Genomic DNA, 21,124 nt, shown 5'->3' with positions numbered 1-21,124 from the left:
CACTCTAAATAATCTTTTCTGAACATTAAATTGAGTATTCTATCGCCAATTGACTAAAGTCCCGTCTATCCAAGTATACCTGTATGGTGATATCCAGCTTTGCTACAGCTTGTTGTTGATATCCATTCTTTAATAATTATACGTGTAGTAAATTGACTATGGTTCAAGCATTCAGATTAATCTGCCTACGGTGAATGATTTTATGAGATTTCCAGAGGACATTAAATTAATAATAAAAACAATCCATTCGGTCTGCAATTGAAACTGTCTAAAAAGGATTGGATCCTAGTAAACATGTTTGCGTTGTCAAAATCTGTTTAAATAATGACCTTCCTGGATGACGAGGTTGGTTTTCACGAATCATGGGTAATAAGTGTGTATATTAAAGCCACGGGTCGTCATTTGCATTTTACGGGAAAATCATATTAGCCACAACTTAATCCGCGCTAATTAACATATAGTAAAGAAAACAAATTAATAGCAACAGATAATCTCCCACCTTGGATTAATATTCAACGGAACGTAAAGATGACGACGGTTTATTTAAAAGGGTTATAGAAGAAAGGGCCTAAACATTTTGGTTAAAAACCGACATAGCTCTGGGCAAATTCTACCATAGACTGGTCATAACTGCCATTTAAAAAATCAAAACAATCGGTTTCGTGTGAATTATTTAATAAGAATTCAATGATCAATTTTGACTATATTTGGGGTATTTTAAATTTTTACCGTTTTTTGTGTCCCATAAGCCAAGCGTAAATGATTTTATGTAACGGCAATTGACTGAAATCACATCTTCCAATCAGTTCATATTGCACCATGATTACTAATACTTCTATTAAATTAAAAACCATTCCAACCCCCACCCTATAATTAATCACCACAATTTTCTGTGTTGTGATCAGGAAACATGCGAAAGTGGAGAAATTCAAGCCGATCTAATAGATCTAGTATATTTCATTGGTAAAAGGGAAGTAACTGCAGATAGAATTGGCAACACAAATTATAAGAAATGAAATGGGATTTAACGTCCTACTGTTCTGCTACGAACTAGGCTAATGAAGACGGGCATACGCCATATACTCTTATATCGAATTCCAACTGTCAATGTGTACACGGGATCTCGGGTTTTCGTCCCCTCCGAACGACTAGACAGCCGTCCTTGTCAGGCCCTCCGTCACTGACAAGGGGGAACCACGCTGGAAAATCTGGATGACCTTTCTCGTCCACTGCAGGGATCGAACACCCGACCTCCAGGCTAGCGAGTCAGCGTCTTACCCACCGTGACCCCCAAAAAGTATAGGCCAACATTACATGGACTAATAATTATCACCCGTACCATAGGCCTACGTTGCATAGTAATGTGACCAGAAATTTCCAATAATCAAAAGGCACAACTACTCATAACTACTACATTATGTTTTATAAAGTTATACCAAAAAGTAAGTCAAATTTGTTTACATTGGCATTTTTTTCTCATTTAAACTGTAACATTCCCATTGACAAAAGGCACCAGAAGATATCCATGATTCATCCACTCAGACCCGAGTGGTCATTAGAAAATAGCACAATTACTATAATGGCTTCATATTTAAGCAAATCAGTTTCTTAGATAGATTCCAGAATAATAACTGTATACCAAAAATAATACGTTTCAATGGAAACACAATCATCATTGTATGATCTAAAAGATAGGTTGCCAGGCAACGAAACATCAGCCCACATCAGCTAAGTCGTCTGGACAGTCAACAAGGGTTGTCGCATACTCTTTTTTTTTCTTTTGTCGGTAATTAAAACATTTACAACACATTAAGTAATTATGAAAAAACATTAGAATTTGTTTGGCTTCTAGTTCTGCCCCTGCTAACATTTAGTATGCAGAACATGTAATTTAGCTGTCCTATTTATCAGAAATCGTTGAAAATCAAGGCCCATAACTCAGTCACAATTTGCTAGAAGCCATTGGATATAAATAGGCTTCGTTTTTCCATGATCTTAAAAACTGCGAATAAATTTAAAATCAATCGGATGATAAATTTGGTCTCGGAAGCGTCCACAAGATTTTTCAAAGTGATCTAGCAGTAATTATCGGAACTCTATGGGCTTCGTTGTCTCAATGACCGACCGTAAACATTGTGTACAAATTTAAAGTCAATCCGATAATAACTTGGTCTCTAGAGTACGCCATCAAGAGCAATAACTCTGAAAACCAACAGACATCTTTTCCTCTAGACCTTCAATACTGTGTATAAATTTAAAGTCAGTTGGGTGATAACTTCGGTCTCTACAGCGGCCACAAGATTTTTCAAAAATGTAAAGGCGCACAGCTCTGGTAGTAATGATCGTAAATCGTTAAAAAAAAATCGATAAGACTTCTTCGTTTCATGACTTAACCAATGTGAATAAATTTGAATCAGAGGTTAACCTTAGACTTCACAGTGCCCAGAAGATTTTTCAAAGTGATAAAGTTGCATAACTCTGTCAGTAATTAACGGAAACAAGTGAAAATCAATAGGATTCATCGTCTTATAACTTTAACCAATGTCTAGACTTTGAAGTCAATAAGATAATAACTTAAGCCTCAAGAGCGGCCACAAGATTTTTCAAAGTCATCAAGGGCCATAACTCTGGCAGTAATAGTTAAAAACAATACGCTTTTTCGCCTCATGACCGTAACCAATATGTATCAATTAAAGTCAATCGGATAATAATTTTAACCTCTAAAACGTCCACAAGATTTCTCAAAGTGGCCAAGAGCCATAACTCTTGCAGTAATTATCAGAGATCGTTGAAAATCAATAGGATTCTTGGTCTGATAACCACAGATAGTGTAGTCAACCGTATAGTGACTTTAGCCTCTAGAGCGTCCACAAGCAATTGTGGACGTCGGTTGCTTGTGGACGTCGGCAGGATGTAAAGCTATCTTCAGTAGTTCCTGATATCTCCATAAACGAATGCGGGGCGGATAAACGGATGGAGCCCAATTCGATATCTCTCCCTTCAACTTCGTTCTCCGCGGCTAATAAGTACCCCCTTGTAGACGGACAAAATGCGACAACAGCCATGCGGAAATACTGGGGACAGCAGGTATAATGCAACAAACAAAAACATGTTCTAGACAAATCATAAAATGTTTTTTATTTTTTCTTAATTAATAATGAATAGCATTATTATAAATAATCCGATTGAAAACGGAACCCACTGCCAAATACAATTCTACGGATAACAACTGATATCATCAACATATTACAGGACACAATTTAATGGATAACAAACATTATTGCTATAGACATTAACAGGACACAATTTTATGAATAACAAAATACTAGACATATAGCACAAATTTATAGATATCAAATACTAATGCTGTATACAACAAACACTAATGCTATAGACATAACAGGACACAAGTTTATGAATAACAAAATACTAATGCTACAGACATAAGGCACAAATTTATAGATATCAAATACACAATTCTATTGATAACTACTACTATGTAATATATATTATATTCAAAAGGATGATTTGACCGTTTTTATCATTTACCTAATGAAAAAGATCAGATCTATAGAAGCTTTGTTCTTACATTTTATGCCACAAATATTATCTGAATATTTTATAAGTTACAATCAGCTATTCTATAAAATTATAATAATTTTATATTTAATATCTATTGCAATCTTGAACATTTTTACACTCTACATTTAAAGTGTGAAAATATGAATCCATTCCTAAAAAGTAATAATATATGTCTGGAACAAATTTGAAAGAAACAAGATATCTAAAATCTCTCTCAAAACAAATTAAACTTTTAAATTAATTTATCACCATCAAAAAAATGAAAAATTATAAGTTAATTCTTACTTTTGACATCACAATAATTCATTAAAATATTTTAAACCATCGATTAGTTCATTTTGATTCTTAAAACAGATTTGATTCATATGTGAGATCAATTAAAGGACAATATTGGTGTCAGTCATTATCACATATGTGATAGAACTAATTAAACACTTTCCAAATAAAATTTTAACACAGAGATCATTGCTACGATAGCTGAGTAATACAGGTTTCCTGAATTGGAAGTGACGAACGCCAAAGGAACACAAGTCATACCTCTATATAACTGACTGATGTGACGAGTGATAACAGATACAGGGCCGAATTTCTGCTCACTAATAATTCCTGTCCTGTCAGTTAAACCGGCTTTGCCTCAAGTGAGTTGAAAAAAAAAAATTAATTTGCATAGTACTGACAGTGCAAGTTTTATTGTTCAATTGGCAAATTACCACACACTCATAAGATTTTGCCTCGTTGACTTTTATCTTTTCACAATGAGAAAATGCTCAAAATTGTAATTTTACCGGGATATAGAATTTTAAGTAAGACCAGTAAACAGGGGTGGATCCAGGAAATTTTTCACAAGGTTTCCCAGGCTACTGAGACAATGTGTTTTTTGGGGTGTTGGTGGGGAGGGATTATAAACAGAGTTATTGTTTTCCAAAAGGTGTCACAGACAGATGAACAGACAAGCACATTTCAATGATACTGTTTTCTCTGAAAGGCGGGGAGCAATTAATAAATCTGGTTTGTATACAACTTCATTGCTAATGACTAAATTATCTTGTAATACTGCATGAATAATTTAATTTGGACCCACCAAAATAATATCAGCTTATATGTTTGTATAAATTCTGAGCATAATAAACACAGTTTCCATATAAAGCAACATTTGGGTCCAATTCTTTTGACTTGCTTTCTATCCGTTTTCTTAAAGGTCTTGGAGTAATATGTGAAGTGTCACTGCTCTCCAAAACAGAACCATTATTTTTAATTCGGATGTTTGGATGCATCAACATCTGTTCATCCTCACAGTTCACAATGTGGTATTCTGAAGAGTTGTATATAGATTTTAGTCTCCTGTATTTTGAACCCTCCTTGATAGACGAATCTATGTTATTTTTACTTCCAATATTTACAGACTTAGTGTAAAGGGAGTTCCTTTCAATGGGAGTTCTTTTTGGTAATACTTCTACATGGCAACCACGTTTGTGCAATTTCAAGGGACTGCCAAAAGATTCATTTTTAACTGCAGCATGAGAACTGATGTTTTGTGATCGTCCTGGTAAATTATTTCTTGTCGAAGCTGTATATGAAGGTGGGCACTGGCCTGTGTCACCAGATGAATCAGAATCATTTTTAACTAAATCAATAGCATTCTTAGTTCTAACATGATAGTTATGTGACTTCCCAGTTGTTGTTTGGGAGGGACCAACAGCTGGGTGCCTATCAATAGACAACTGTGCTTGTCCATCTTTTCTATCAACGTCTTTGGTGTTTCCTAAAACAATTGCCTCACAAGAATATGATATCCTGGGCCTTTTAATAAAAGATTTTACTTTAGGTGTAATCGTCTTTTTATGCTGATTAGTTATTGTCTTTGAATTTGATTCTGTTGGGCCCAATTCTATGAAAGGTTCGTTTATAGCTGATTTGGATGAAGTAACTGTTTGGGACAGAAGAGGCCCTGAAAGAACTGTATTAGCACTTTTGTGGTGGTTCCGTTTCCTTGAAGCAACTACAATACCAGATTGATCCATTTCAAAAATATTCTTATTGTGTAGGCCAGATCGTTCACTGGGAGTAGCTGGAGATACTTTTGGGTCGCCATACATGATAGAGGATTGCAATGGGAATGTTTCTTGGGGTAAATTCCGTTTATGAAGTGTTGATGCTTCTTTATGTTTATTTTGTATTTGATGATCTGTTATTTTTGATCTATTATCAATAGTCAATGATTTTCCTTCATTTTCTATGAAAAAATATGTCCCTTCAATATTTGCCTCATCTGTGTCTGAAGAAGAATTGACTGCTGATGGTAGTCTGTCTTCTTTCATAATACTAAATGAAGAGTTTTCAGAATCAGATTCAAAAGCAGTATGTGTAATTGTGCTTTGATCCGCTATTAGGTCTTCTGGGTAAGCATTAGAATAAGTATTTTTTTGTTTTGGTGAGATTTCAGAATTACTTCCAGAAGAGCAGTGTCTCGTCAGTTTGTCTTTTGTGGAGTTCCTGGAATCTTTCAAAGAATTCGTGTGATATGTTTTGTGATATACTATGTTATCATCACAAAACTCTGAAGAAATCACCTGTCTTCTTGGGTACACTGTTTGGCCTCCAGAAGTATGTCCATCGGCAAAACATTGTTCATCTATTTTGTGGTTCTCTGAATATTTGTGACATCTTTTCTTTTGATCCATCATGGCATTTTCAAAATGATTTCGATGTAACTTATTTCTCTCACCAGATCTTGAATATGCAGCAGTATTCAAACAGGAATGTCTTCTGTTATTAATTGTTGAGTTATCACAAGAAGGTTTTGAACAAATTTTTGCCCTCTTGTCATCTCTTGAGTCACAATTTCCAAAAGCAAGTCCCCTTCTTGTGTCATTATCATCCCATTCAATAGAAGAACATCTTTTAAAGTCTTGGGAATCTCTGGTCATCTGTCTCTTCCTAACAGAATTGGTTCCTCCTCTTTCATTTTCCAAAATGTGTTTACAAGAACTATTCGAAAACATACCACTCATTTGTTGATTCTGGAACACTTTCATAAATGGTCTGTTTTCAGTTCTAGACTTTGAAGTTTGATCTGGTGAACTTATTTCTTCAGGTAACTCAATTGTTTGATCACAACACATTCTTAAGGTCTCATATCGTCTAAACTTATCAAATGATACTCTGCTACCAATTTCATTTTTATGTGCTTTGGGGTTTATATGGGAAGCACAGTTTAAAGAAATGTTTATAGTATCTTTGAAGGAGCCTAAATTAACACATATACATTTATCTGAACAGATGCCTTCTTCATTCTGATTAGGATTGTTTGTTGATGATATGTTCCTGGACGCAGGTACTGAATTGGATCTAATAATGCCATCATTCCCAGGACAGCAATTTCCTGAAACTTTGGCTTGCTTATCAATATCATGTTTCTTTGTTATATTTGATCTTTCAATTTTCTTGTTTGACACCTTTGGATTTGAACTGGTAACTTGTCTGCTGAGTATTTCAAATTCCGATTGCTGTCTGCCTTGCTCCATTAGTTCAACTCTAATTCTATCGTTATCTTCATCTTCAGGTACATGTGGAGAGAGCTGGTTAGTTCTTGTGTTACCATTGAATTCTCGAGACCACACTTGAAATTCTTCTAACAATTCATCTTGTCTATTAATGGGAATGAAAGAATTTGTGCTGCTGTTTGAGTGGGTATTTTGTTGAATTCTTGTCCTGCTTTTATTTGCTTTTGGTCTTTTGACGACTGGACAAATAACTGCTACTCTCACATCAGGCTCAGGACTAGATGTTCCTAGACATAGAAGATCGTAAGAGTTTGGATTTTGACGTCTAATTTCTGAAGATATTCTTGGGCGTTCATGGTAGAGGTCAGACTTCAAAGGAAATGACTTCTCTAAACAACCTTTGGGGAAAAAAAGAACAGAACTTTAGAAACACAGAATTTATTAGCTTCACAAAATTCACTAAGTTAATCCCTACTATTTTTCATATACAATCAAACAATTGGACTACACTTTAAATGTGTGATTGATTCCTGTCTGTAATATTCAATTGATCAAGAGAGATCCCTGACAAGATTAGTTCTAGCACAATGATTTTGATGTATAGTGAATAAAAAATAGCCTGTAAATATATCTTGACAATTAGGGCTGTAAAATTGTGTGCCCAACTTTAGCAATGAAAATAGTTCTGATGAATATATTTACACCACTGTTGGTTTCACATCCTGACTTTTCCTATTTGTCCAATTTATCCAGTTGTTTAATATACAGTTTTATTACATAAGAAATAAAGAATAAATGAACAAAAAATAAATTACTTTTAGCCTGTAAATTAACTCCCATATTAAATTCAGAGCCTAAAAATGGGTGTTGTAGAGCTTGTATTGGTGTCAATCGTTCATCAGGGTCATACTTCAATAAACCACATAAAAAATTTGCAAATGTGTAGTCATAGCAACCATTTAGATGTTTTAACAATATCAATGTTGCTGTAAAAAAAAAACAATGAATAAGAACGAAATAAACTCTTTTTCATTACATGTAAAATCATTAATATAAATATGAAAGGCAAAATAATTTGATTATAATTCAAATTTCAAATAAACAACATTCTCTTTGATATAAGAGATTAGCCCAACTTTAATATGAGAGACATCTATCGAGCAACCAAGAACAATACAAAATGGAAATTACAAAGTAACTTCATTGAATATTTATTGTTGAAACTGGGAATTTTCAAGTACACAACTCTGATAATTGTTATTGAGCACCAAATGGAATTGCACAATATTAAATTAACACCTTGTTTTCTGGAAATGGTGACCTTCAAATCATCCAATTAATTTTTAAAAATCTTTTAATTCTATTTTTTCATGGATGATAATTATTCTACTAACTACTACATTAAATGAAAAAATAACAAGCGGTTGCCATGCAAGATACGCCCACATTTTGCAAGAGATGGACAGAAAACAAGCTAAAAAAAAAAGTGATTTTTCGTACAATCAGGTGACACATAATCCAGGAAGTTACAATCAGATATGTGCAAATATCAAAAGGAATCATCAAAATGAGATAAAGATAGGTTGCCAAGCAAAGACACATAAAGTAATCAAGGGCCATAACTCTGGCTTCTTCATCTCATGACCTCAAACACTGTGTATAAATTTAAAATCAATCAGATGTTAACTTTAGCATCTAGAGCATCCACAAGATATTTCAAAGGGATCAAGGGCAGTAATTATCGAAAAATGTTGAAAATCAATAGGATTCTTCGTCTCATGATCTAAAACATTAGGTATAAATTTAAAGTCAATTGGGTATTAACTTTAGCCCATAGAGCGTCCACAAGCAATTGTGGATGCTGGACGGACGGATGAACTGGGTGACTACAATATACTACCACATTTCAATGTGGGCGTATAAAAATTCTGACCTCTAAGAGAGGGCCCACAACCTTGGTATTACATACTTTTACACTATTTGTGTACAAGGAGCGGCCATTTCGTCGGGCAGTTTCGGATTGATCTTAACGAAGTTCGAATTCAACCGTCATTGGGATATAACACTGATATATTGAAATGGTTTTTTTTAAAATTGGATAAAAATTGTGACCTCTAGAGGGTTCACAAGCTAAAAACTGGATTTTTTGTATAATGAGGGGTCATAATCCAGGATGTTACGATCCGATATGCGTGAATATCGAAAAGAACGGAGATCCTTGGGATATAAACATATATTTTAAGTTTCAACAAATTCGGACAAAAATTGTAACCTCTAGCAGGTCCACAACGTTGGTATTACATACTTTTACACTATTTGCGTTCAAGGAGCGGCCATTTTTTCGTGCAGTTTAGTTCCGATTTTTACGAAATTTAAACTCAATCTTTGGAAAATAAACACGTTTTAAGTTTCATCTAAATCAGATAAAAATTGTGACCTTTCGTACAATCAGGGTCCACATTCTATGAAGTTTCGATCTGATACATGCCAGTATCTAAAGGAACCAAGATCTTTTGGAGATAAACCTATATTTCAAGTTTCTTCAAAATCGGATAAGAATTGTGACCTGCAGAGTGTCCAGAAACAAATTGTGGACGGATGGATGGACAATGAAAATGTGAGGTATAAAAAGGCAGCATTTGCATTAGGACTACAAAATCTGTGCTTTCATCCATAGACTGAAGCGACAATTAATTACTGCTTGTAGATAAACTTGAATTCACCTTTGCATATATAGGTAAATTCTTAGAAAAACAATGAATACCGTAATCTTAATGTAGAACTTTGAAATGAGATGTTTGTGATAAGCCATTTAGCCACATGATTCTTTGACAAACTAAAAACCTCACTCCTGCATCATTTTTTTTTTTGGAATGATTATCTGACAAACAGAATATTTTTTTCTATGTGGCCTTGCTTTATTTTTGAAATAGACTACCAGTAATGCTCTAACTAACACTCAATATTAACTTACCGTCAGCTTGTTGATATTTTCCGATAAACTGATGAAATTCATTGTAAAATTTTCCTCTTTGAAACATATCCGACGGAAATGGTCCTAATAATTCTGATATCTATTTTTTTAAAAAAAAGGGAAATTAACAATTTCAAACATATAATTTATTACAAAATTGATAACAAAATAAATAAATTATTTCAATTTACATTGGCACAACAGAGTTTCCATATTATTAATCGATATTAACGCTTGTTTATATTTCATGCCAATATTCTCTCTTTGTTTTATATTTCATATAACATTCCCTCTATGTCTATATATCATAACAACATTCTCTCTTTGTCTATATTTCATGACAATATTCCATCTTTGTCTATATTTCATAACATAATTCCATCTTGAACTATACACAAAACAAGCTATGTAGTAATCATTAACCTCCCAAGAATAAACTTGAAACAGATTTAGACAACATTCTAATGTTTACCTTATTTAGAATATCATTTTTATTTTTACCATCAAAAAGTGGAACCGTCAGAAATAATTCAGCTAAAATACAGCCAAGAGACCACATATCTACTTCGGATCCAAATGGTATACCATACATTACCTGATATTATAAAATATAACTATTAAAATCATTCCATATAAATAAAAATAATATCTATAAAATTATCGTTTCATATCAAACTTGGCAATCAATAACAGAGATACTCAAACAGTTTACTTTTGGGTCAGTCTATACTCTATGTCAAATGGACCAAATACCAAGAAATTTGTCGGATGACACCCTCAGAGTGAGGCTGATGTCCCCTGCCAAAATCCAAAAGAAATCAGATAACACATATTAATTAATTGCACATTAATTATCTTTTTCAAAAGTATCAATTAATCAAACTGATTATCTATGCTTAGCCTAAGCATAAAATGTTCACTATCAAACTTCGGTTTTCAAGTAACTGGTAATGAGTGAAACTATACACTAAACTAAGTTTCATCACTCTCCATCAGTTAGAATCTTGTCCCAAAGCTAGTCTAATTAGAAATTTTATCACTCTCAGTTAATTAGAACTAAAGTTATCGTGGTCCCAGAGCATCAACCAATCAAATTGAATATCTCTGCTTACCCTAAGCAGAAAATGCTCATCTTCGAACTCCATCAAGGCATTGGTCTAATAAACACCTATACCAAGTTTAAACATTCTAGCTCAATTAGAAGGAAAGTTATTTTGTGACAGACAGACATTTTAATAGTCCCCCGATTTCTTCGAAAGGCGTGGCACAAAATATATCTTAGTTATAGTACATACAGACTTATGTAAAACTGCAAAGTAGTATGACTCTAACATCAATATTAACGGGTATATGGCCTTTTGAATCGGGGTACCCATTCGCAAGTCTTCAACCTACTATTCTATGACTTGATTTGGTGTATTGGTTTTATATCAGACAAAATTCTTAAAATTTGGAAATATTTGAAATTTGGTGGTAATGTTGCTTGTACATGTGTCTATCAATGGTAAAAGGCTCAACTTTGGTATTCCATTCATTTATTTTTTTATTTTCATTAAAATTAAACAGTAAATTATGATTTTTTCCATTTTTTGGCCGATATGAACGGATTAATTATAATTCCATCAATTGCCTGATCATCATGGAAAAGACCCTCTAAGAACATCTGTTGTGTACTTAACAATTATGTATCTATATTGGACAGGGAGGTTACTATTAATTTATAATTTATGATTCAAAATTCAAGATTTGTAACATGTTAATATAATTACACTTTTCATCCATTTGAAATGAACTCACTTCCAAAACTCTGATTATCATCAAATCTCAAGCTGTAAGAGCAAGTTCATTGATATGCATAGCTTCTATAACCTGTATTTTAATAGTTTTCCAGTAATCCTTAATTATGTACACTCTCCGTCCCATTTATTCAAGGGAGATAACCCTTTTATCATTTACTCCACAATTTTAAGACAGTCATTTATAGTAGTTGGCTCCCTTACATTATTTCCTGAATGTGCAAAATTCACAAGACAATAAACAACTGCCATGTTCGATATCGGGATTGGGAAAAATATGCTAGTTTTAGGGCGTGCAATTTGACGAGTGATTCAGAGAAAATTTTGGTCAATTTTTAAGACAAACGGTACCATCTGGCATATGTAGCCGATTCAGAACTCGAGTGTCACAGCCTATAGATTCTTTTGATCTTATAGAAGAAAACCCAAGATAGTCAACCCCCTTCCATATCTTTACGAAATAATTGTCATGTTGAGCGCTTTGTTGTCATAAAGATTAAGGTAGTCAGAATGTTTAAATAATGTTATAGCAGTCATTGTTTTTTTAGGTGCGCGATCGCTACTGAGCTCTGCTGCGCAACTGAATGTCGATTATCTCCCTCGCCTTAAAATTGAAAAATCGCTTTCCTTATTTGTAAATCATGGAAATATGTATTCTTTTTTTAAAAGAGTGTGAAAGACTCACATTCTGATCGCCATCATTATGAACATTTATTTGGTGTATTCGATTAGTGTATAATGTGATTGCACCTGGTAATAAAATTCCGATGAATATGTTGCTAAAAATAGATGGTGCCTATGCATCATTTTTTAATTTAACCAAAGTGTAAAGTAGAACTCTCACGAGACGTGAGAAATTACGAGAGATGGCACGTGAAAATTTCCATTGGGAATAATTTGGGAAGAAATAGATTATATTTTGATGGAATTTTCGAGTGTTGATGATTATATTTTGAATAGGGGTTATGTTTTTAAACAAAATTTATACAAGCTATATATATTTAGAAATGTCGACAAGTATTTCTATTGGAACATCGAAAGTAGTTTAAGACGATACCAAAAGTTTGAATTGACAGTACAACTACTAGTGCTATTATTTATTATCATTTATGTAACCAGGAATGACCCCTGACATGCAGTTTTTGATCTTCAGAACCATTTCCCATACACACAACTAATTACTCTCCTTAATATCAGACCACGCTTCTTAATTTCTAAATCACTATTCTTATTGAAACTGTGAAAGTTTTTTTAAGGGAGCGATTTTTTCAGTTTGTTCAATAAGGGGGGGCTTTATTCGGCTCTCCTCTAAAATACAAACAACAATGACTGTTACAGGCCAAGAAATGGCATGATTATACATTGTGGTCAATGTGGAGAGGCTTGCTTAACCAGTCAGACAAGAAAACTGGAGTTAACTCCCTTACATTTCCACCCATATGGCTTACAGGGCCTACACTATTAAATTTAGAAATACTCAAAAAAATAGGGAGTGTATCCTACCTCTGGTGCTCTATACAGAAGGGTCTGAAGTTCAAAGTTCTGATAATACAAGGAAACTTCTTTATGTACATGGTGAATAGCATTACCGAAATCTATCACTCTTACAGAATGCATGTCATCCTCTAGGGAATGAAAAATAAAACAATTAATCCAACACATACAAATTAGTAATATCCATTTCTGTAAAACACAATAATTCATCTACTCACCATTTTGAAGAAGAATATTTTCAGGTTTTAAATCAGCATGTATCGTATTTTGCTGTTTGAGACAACTCAATATTTGTAGTAGTTTGAACGTTAATTTCCGTATTTCACATAATTTCTGAAATACACAAACACAATTAACCACCAATAGAAGCCTGATGTTGTTGGCTGTTTATATTTTAAAATAAACCAAACAATAACAAAAAAGACAAAGTTCTAGTCTATTTTTAAAGTATACTCATCCTGAAGTCACCATCTTAATTTATTGTATCTGTTCATTTAAAGCTTGATTCTTGATATAAAGTATTTACACAGCAGTCAAGAGGTGACTCTAAATAATGCGTTGAATATGCCATAAGTTCAATTTATATCCACTGTCAAAGTCAGTAGAAAGAGGGTTACTTATTAAGATAAAGATCAAATTCAATATCATAATATACACAGTAATAATTCAGTAACAAACCTTTGAAACACTCCAAGTTTTGTTTGAAAAAGTCACTGTAATTGGCTCAGGATTCAAAGCTTCAAATACCATACAAAAATGTGGACCATATTTGAAAGTTGTCTGGATGAGAAAAGAAATAAGAAATTCAACACTTCTGAAAAACATAATATCCTTTAACAAATTCAATTATTTATCACAAATTCAATTGTCTATCACAAATTCAATTTTTGCCATCTGATGCAAACTTTGTTACTGAAATAAAAGGGCTAATACCAGTACTTGAAAATATCTATAAATAAATCATACCGGGTAACAAATGTTGATACATGACTTGGTGTATTGACAACCTGAAGAACTAAAGATGTGCACTGGTTTTCAAGAGTTTAGCAGTATATGCTTACCTTTAATCTAACTATATGTAATGAATTGCAATGATCTGTTGATTGTAGACGTAACAAACAATGTGTTTCCTGTATACCTATCTTATAATATACAACATGTAATATTTTTATTATCACATCCTCTTCCTCACCATATAAATCCTGAAAAAATGTTTAATAATAATGAAAGCTTGGATTTATGGTTGGTTGGGAAACAGCGAAAACAGAAAAGTACCTGTTACTCCTTTTACCATGAATGGTAAGATTTACATCATTCTAGTATTCAATATACAAAGAGCTCCCAAAAAGGATATCCGCACCCATCGTTAACACACTACTTCTGTCAGTTTGCGAAAACATTGGCCTATTTTTAATAGAATAAAGATCCAATGTCCACACAGGAACCCAGATGGATATATAGTACACCAACCGATGTTACGATACCAACTTGGATTACGATAAAAGGAGGACAGGGGGCTTTAGAGAGAATACATGGTTATCTCTACCTTAGCTTTAACAATAACTGCTGATTGACCCTGAGATTGCAATGTTTTCTTGATTTGATATCTATTTGCCAAAACATCATCAATAACTGGCTTGAATCTTCCCTGTTCATCTGTTCTATTGCTTGAATCTGCAAAATATGTTTAGTAAAATATTATTAGTTGGCCACAACTTGGCCAATTAAAATGTTCCAAAGGTTCCTGAGTACAGTCTTCTAACACAAAAAAATAGCTAGCAAAGATAGGTTGTCAGGAAACAAAATATAGTCTATTAGCAGCTTAGGCTTCTGAGCGGTTATTTATAAAAGTTGTCACTACTTGAATGTTTTGAAAAAAAAATTCTCTACAACTTTTGACCTGCAGAATGTTTACAAGCAATTGCTAACAAAATGACTGGTGCAATAGGGATCTGAACTGTCTAAGCAAGTGACTTTTGGGGATTTTTTTTTTTTTTTAAAATTGATAAGACTGACAAGTTCTCTAAAACTACTACTATCACCTGTAGAGTGAAATCCATATTCTTACTTTTTGATAATTCATCCAATTGAATAGTGAAACAAAGGGATAAATAGACAGGGGCAACAACATACAGCCACATTAACATGTGAGTACATATATATAGATCAGTAATTACCTATGTAACATACACTGTATGATTCAATGGCCATCTGGGATCCAAAATAAATCTTACAGAATATTACTTTAATGGTACAAGTTGGTAATGAAATGATGCGATAGAAAGTTTAGTTTGACATAAATGGGGGATCACGTGGCTAAGTGGGTAAGACGCTGGCTCGCTAGCCTGCAGGTCGGGTGTTCGATCCCTGCATTGGCCGAGAAAGTTCACCCAGATTTTCCGCCGTGGTTTCCCCTTGTCAGTGATGCAGGATGGAGTGGAGGGCCTGACAAGGACAGCTGTCTAGTTGTTCGGATGGGACGGAAAACCGAGGTCCCGTGTACACATTGGCATCACGTAAAAGATCCCTTAGCAGTTGGAATTCGATATAAGAGTAGGCCATAGCGCCGCTGCCCGGGCAAAATTTCCCTCATAGCACACTGTATGGCGTATGCCCGTCTTCATTAGCCCAGGTTAGGAGCAGAACAGTAGGACGTTAAACCCCATTTCATTTCATTTCATTTCATTTGACAGAAATGGAATGAAGAAGACTATTTAGTATTTGCAAACATAATGAAGTAGAGTTAAAACATTGTATGTCAAATTTCATATTGTGAAGAATCCACTTTGCAAAACTTATATTCCAATTTTTGTTTTCACACCCCTAGTAAAACATGTTTTGTGACACTGAAAATCAATACTGTCATAACTTACATTGGGTACCTTGACTGTTACCAGTACTAATCTGTTTATAAAGTCTGTGTAAACCTACAGTTGCTTGGGTAACAAACTGTTTTTCCACTGGATCAAGGTGTACCAAATCATCTAAAGACCTACAAAAATTCAAGTATAAATCAGGTGAAAAGATAGCAATAACTCCTGAGAAATATTACCTCCCAAAAAATGATTTACATGTAGGTATGAGTATTAATGTTCAGAATCAAATTAGATTTTAAACTTTATTCAATTATAAAACTTAGCTCAAACATCTCCCAAGAGAAGACTTACTAGCATTCTAAGAATTTTAATAACAGTAGATTTGATGGGACAGATTTGATCATGGAATCAGGAAATCAAAGTCATATGGCGAATCAAAACACAATTTTGCATACATAATGATATGGTCTCAAAATTTTTCACTATTTTGTGTTTTGTTTGGATATTAAAGCATGTGTACGGGTTCTGTTATTACTTGAGTTCCTGAAGGTATGCGCATATCCAAGTCAAAGTTTTCCAAGGAATGTAGCAGTATTACTAGCAGAATTTAGCAGGTGGCAGCAGAATATGAATTATTTTAGTAGACTAATTAGGTAATATCTTTTATACTTTGGACTTAAACTTGTCATATAGGAGATATCTAGCAAGTGGCAGCAAAATATTAAATTATAGTGTTATTTTCCTCAAAGTCATTCCATGGAATACAGCAATATTACGGTAATAGAAGAAATCTAGTAGGTGGCAGCAAAGCATGAATTATACTGTAGACTACACATTGAATAATTAGGTAATATCATTTATACAATGGACTTAAATTCAAAGAGATATTATTACTTTCACCATTTGACATAATGCTTATTGATATACTATTTATATGTGTATCAAAGAGTAGACCAAACATGCCATAAAACTTTCATCCCTACATTAATGTTCAGAATGTCACGGATTATCAAGGGAGGGAAAATGAAGTAATCTTAAATATTTCATTAGTACAAATGTAAATGTTGTTATTTTCGATTTCTTAATACTGGTTACAACAACAAAATACCTTCATATCGTTGTATTTGCCTTTTTAACTGATCGTATAATTCACACAAAACAACCAAAGTTTACAAAAGTACCCAATCTGATTAAAATACAGATCTATATTTCGTTTCGTTTTTTTATACTTTCGATGGCCTACACTACATGAAGATCTGACAAGTTATAGCCATAGGTCACGTTAGGGGTCAAAAGACCGACTTGTGACCCTATGACGTCAGACATTTGATTAACCAATCAGCATTGACGTTACTAGTGGATTACCCACAGTTCCATGCAAAAAAGTTCAAACGCTCGATTCGACAGACCATTTGATTGGCTGATCCCTCATTTCAAGCAGAACGCGAGTTAAATAACAACACTTCCAGATCCAAGTGTAGTAATATAAAGACAAGTAAAACAAAATTTTGAACTATAAAAACAAAACGAAATAGGATCTGTGTTTTAACCAGATTGCAAAAGTACCCATACATTTCATAAAAAAAAAAAGAGAAAAAAAATTGTGTAGTCCAAAAACGTCTTAAAGTAAAGGAGCCTAGATATTATAATTTAGTTTGATAAATTTTTAATTTACCTACATTTATCAATATATTGTCAGACATGTCTTTAGTCTTGTTTACGGCTATTTGGAGGGTTGAAAGAAGGATAGGGATAATCATACTTCTTGCCATGGTTTGTCTGATAAATCTACAATCAATGCTTGAGTTTTGTGTCTAACTAGAACGCCTGTAGTCTATGAACCAATTCAAAAGCTTTCTTCGGGTTCTACTTTCTGTTATAAAAATGGTGACGTATTTAGCAGCAATTGTCAATCAATTTTTTTATAACCGTATATAAACATAATAATGGATCTGGTTAATGGTGTGTTAATTTGTCAATGGTAACTGACTGCTTGTTAAAGCATTTCTTAACCAATCATAATTTGCCAAAGAAACTGACGTAAAATCCAACAAGGACAAGGTTAACATTTCAAAGAAAAAGGAATCCATGACACATGACACATAGTTTTACATACTTGACACTCAGATTCTTTCTTAACCACCTTATTATATAGATCAGTGCCAAACCTGACAAATATCCATTTTTTTTTTTCAGCCCATACCAGGTTTCAAACTTGAGAGTTCAGTTCCCAAACCACTCAATTATAAATCACAGCCTTTGACCTTTCAATTTCAATCCCATACTAACAACTAGGCATTTTTTCCTTGTAAGCCCTGCCAGTTCCACCCCTGACAAACATCCAGAAGATTTTTCTCAGTCCATACTAGGATTCATTCAAACTTCAGAACTTGATTGAATTTCTATGCAATGCCAGTGAAAAATTTAATAATAGTATATACAGAACACTTATCATTCAAGATACATTATGGGAGATTAGATAACGAGTTGGCAGTTCTCACTATAATAGTTAAAAACTACATAATGTAAAGGCAACTTGCTGAAAATATCAGTCATATTGATCCACTATGAACCGAGAACTAAGCGGATGAAAGTTCCGCTTAGCCTCGATCATCATTACTGAAGTCGATACGACAAAACTAATAGTCTTGATTATCCATTTAATCGTTAATCACGAAGGAAAGTTTTGCAGCAAATCGGACTGTAATTCAACAAATATCGCAGGCAAGCCTTGACATCAAGAGCTGATTATGGTCTGGATAAGTTAATTAATGTCTAAGTTTTTATAACATTTCAGGCCTAAAGAATGACCTACAATAGGCCGATTTTGCTCTTGCATAATGTATGTTTAAGCTTACATTTTGTATGTCGTTTTTTTGTTTAGTGCACAATGTGCATCTAAATGTATGTGTAAATGACTTATAGTTTATAGTAAGGGCAAAGATCATACATCTTTGAAAAAATAAATGATTCAGCTCTTGAACAGTGTCATGGCCAGATTCTATGTGAAAATTCTCAAAACCCTTTAACCCTTTGGATTCCATACTTTATTAATACACACACACACATATGTAACATTATTCTCAAGTCATCCCCAAGAAGGATTCATATTACCCTACTCCTAGCCCAGTGAATTACTGTACAATATATTAAAACAAAACACATAACAGCTGTTTCTTATTATCTCCAATGAACAGGCGAAGTGACATCACATGACGTCACTGACATGCCATGACATACAGCTTACAGTCGGTAGTCACTAAGGCCATAGATTTAACTGTAGTTGGGTCAATTACACTAGTATCCTGGAGACAGCAATCACTCAATAAGCTTCTAGACTTAATCAATAAAATTTTCCATTAATCTCCAGTCTAGTAGAAACAAATAGGTCATTTTGAGACTATCTGATAAAGAAGATACTGGCATCATAACATTGGTAGCTAACTGCCTATGTTCTTGACTCCAATATTAATATAAAAACAGTAATACAAATTAATGTCAGAAAAAGGAAAAATTTCACTTTGAAGTTGGAAAATGCCAGTTCTTTGCTTGCCTGACCGCTGGGTCCTCTGATTTTCTCCCACTGCTAAAGAGTAAAGTCCTCAACACACACAAGCGAATTATTGAAATAATTGATTGAAATTATCATAACAAATGTAGCAATGAAAATTGAGACTATTTTTATTAAAACTTCACACAGAATAAAGTAATTTCACTGAAATTTTCAATATTCCTTTTCTATTATTATTTTTAAACAATTGTAGCAAGAACGAGCCAGCTCTTTTTCTAAATCTTACATAATGCTTCTTTAAGAGAAAGTTGAACATCTACTCGAAACAAACCAGATCATTTTTGGGACTAACATGTAGCTTAAAAGTTACAACTTTATTTCAGTAATTCACTTTCGTGTGTAGGAGTCTTTCCTCTTAAGTAGTAGTCTCGATTATCATTACAAAATGGCAATTATGTGTCAATCCATTAAAAATCACGACCATCCAACGATCTAGTGAGTTATGTGAATAATTATTAAATGTCATAGTTATATTTTATGTAACATTGGAGGCCAAAAGAAAGGCCTGCAATAAGCAGATTTAGCACTTACATAATGTAAATTAGATAATCTACAATCTAAATGTAAATATCAATCTGAAAATTTGGGACAAACACGGATTTAAATGGATTTTAATTAAAAGTTTTTTTTATTGTGTAAAATTATTTTTAGATGTAGAGGTAGCAAAATTTTTTTTTTCTTACCAATTGAATAATACCAAATAAAATGTTAAATAATTTATCGGAATAATCTATCTTACTTCATTTTGTAAGCCTATTTTTATGATATATTGATTTGAGGACTGGTGTAACAGTTTGGTATAAATCATTATTAAATTAAATGAGGAACAGGGCATCAATCCCCAGCTTTGGCAGCAACTCAAGAAAAACATGAATGAAAATTGAAATAATCTAGATAAGTTATCAAATGAATGATGCTGTAAATTGTAATTTGCTATTCAAGACCAATCAATATTTTATCTGCAGACAATAGTCTGATCTACAACACTCTGTTGCTAATCCTAACTAAGAGAACCAATTCCAGTCATCCAATACTGATGTAGGCTACAGGTTTATTTATAGTAAACAATTATACCAGTCGACAACGTGCTTTTGTTGACATTCGTCTGGACCGAGTCTGGGCTCTTGCCGAAAAAAAACATACGATTTGAGGTGAACAGTTTGTCCCTGACCCAAGTAAGCTGCATAATATTAATTTTGTGGCTAAGCTAGCAACTACACATACCGGACAGTCTTACAGAACGCGCTTGTGCGCGGCATTTCCAATCACTATGGCCTCGGCAACAGTCGGTTCGCGCGAGCAATATCTATCTTGAACTCGCCCGCCATTTTCTCGATACAGTTAACCTGTCAAAGGTCGCATGCAAATGAGATCACGTGAGGTGAGAG

General features: G+C 33.6%; 1 protein-coding gene across 1 annotated transcript; it reads right to left on the bottom strand.

Annotated features, from left to right (window-relative positions):
* Positions 1-3,112: 3,112 nt before the first annotated feature.
* On the bottom strand, positions 3,113-21,078 carry LOC126822775 (uncharacterized). Its single transcript, XM_050551822.2, has 11 exons — positions 20,961-21,078; positions 16,223-16,341; positions 14,896-15,023; positions 14,411-14,551; positions 14,028-14,129; positions 13,568-13,682; positions 13,359-13,480; positions 10,532-10,654; positions 10,060-10,159; positions 7,901-8,071; positions 3,113-7,483 (listed from the first exon to the last, which is right to left on the bottom strand). The coding sequence occupies exons 1-11, from the start codon at positions 20,993-20,995 to the stop codon at positions 4,674-4,676; spliced, it is 3,966 nt and encodes a 1,321-aa protein (XP_050407779.2). The 5' UTR covers positions 20,996-21,078; the 3' UTR covers positions 3,113-4,673.
* Positions 21,079-21,124: the final 46 nt, after the last annotated feature.

The sequence above is a fragment of the Patella vulgata genome, chromosome 5, assembly GCF_932274485.2.
Source record: "Patella vulgata chromosome 5, xgPatVulg1.2, whole genome shotgun sequence".
NCBI lineage: Eukaryota > Metazoa > Mollusca > Gastropoda > Patellidae > Patella > Patella vulgata.
Note: the sequence above shows the minus strand (reverse complement) of the source record. Positions and strands in the feature narration are given on the sequence as shown.

What these genes read in the sequence shown, in the direction of transcription:
- LOC126822775 (XM_050551822.2), bottom strand. Translation starts at nt 20,995, where the DNA reads ATGCCGCGCACAAGCGCGTTCTGTAAGACTGTCCG. An exon ending in TACATATAGTTAGATTAAAG is followed by an intron (nt 14,130 to 14,410) that starts GTAAGCATATAC and finishes TTTCTCATCCAG; the next exon opens with ACAACTTTCAAATATGGTCC. An exon ending in AAAATATCAACAAGCTGACG is followed by an intron (nt 8,072 to 10,059) that starts GTAAGTTAATAT and finishes TTTTTTTTACAG; the next exon opens with CAACATTGATATTGTTAAAA.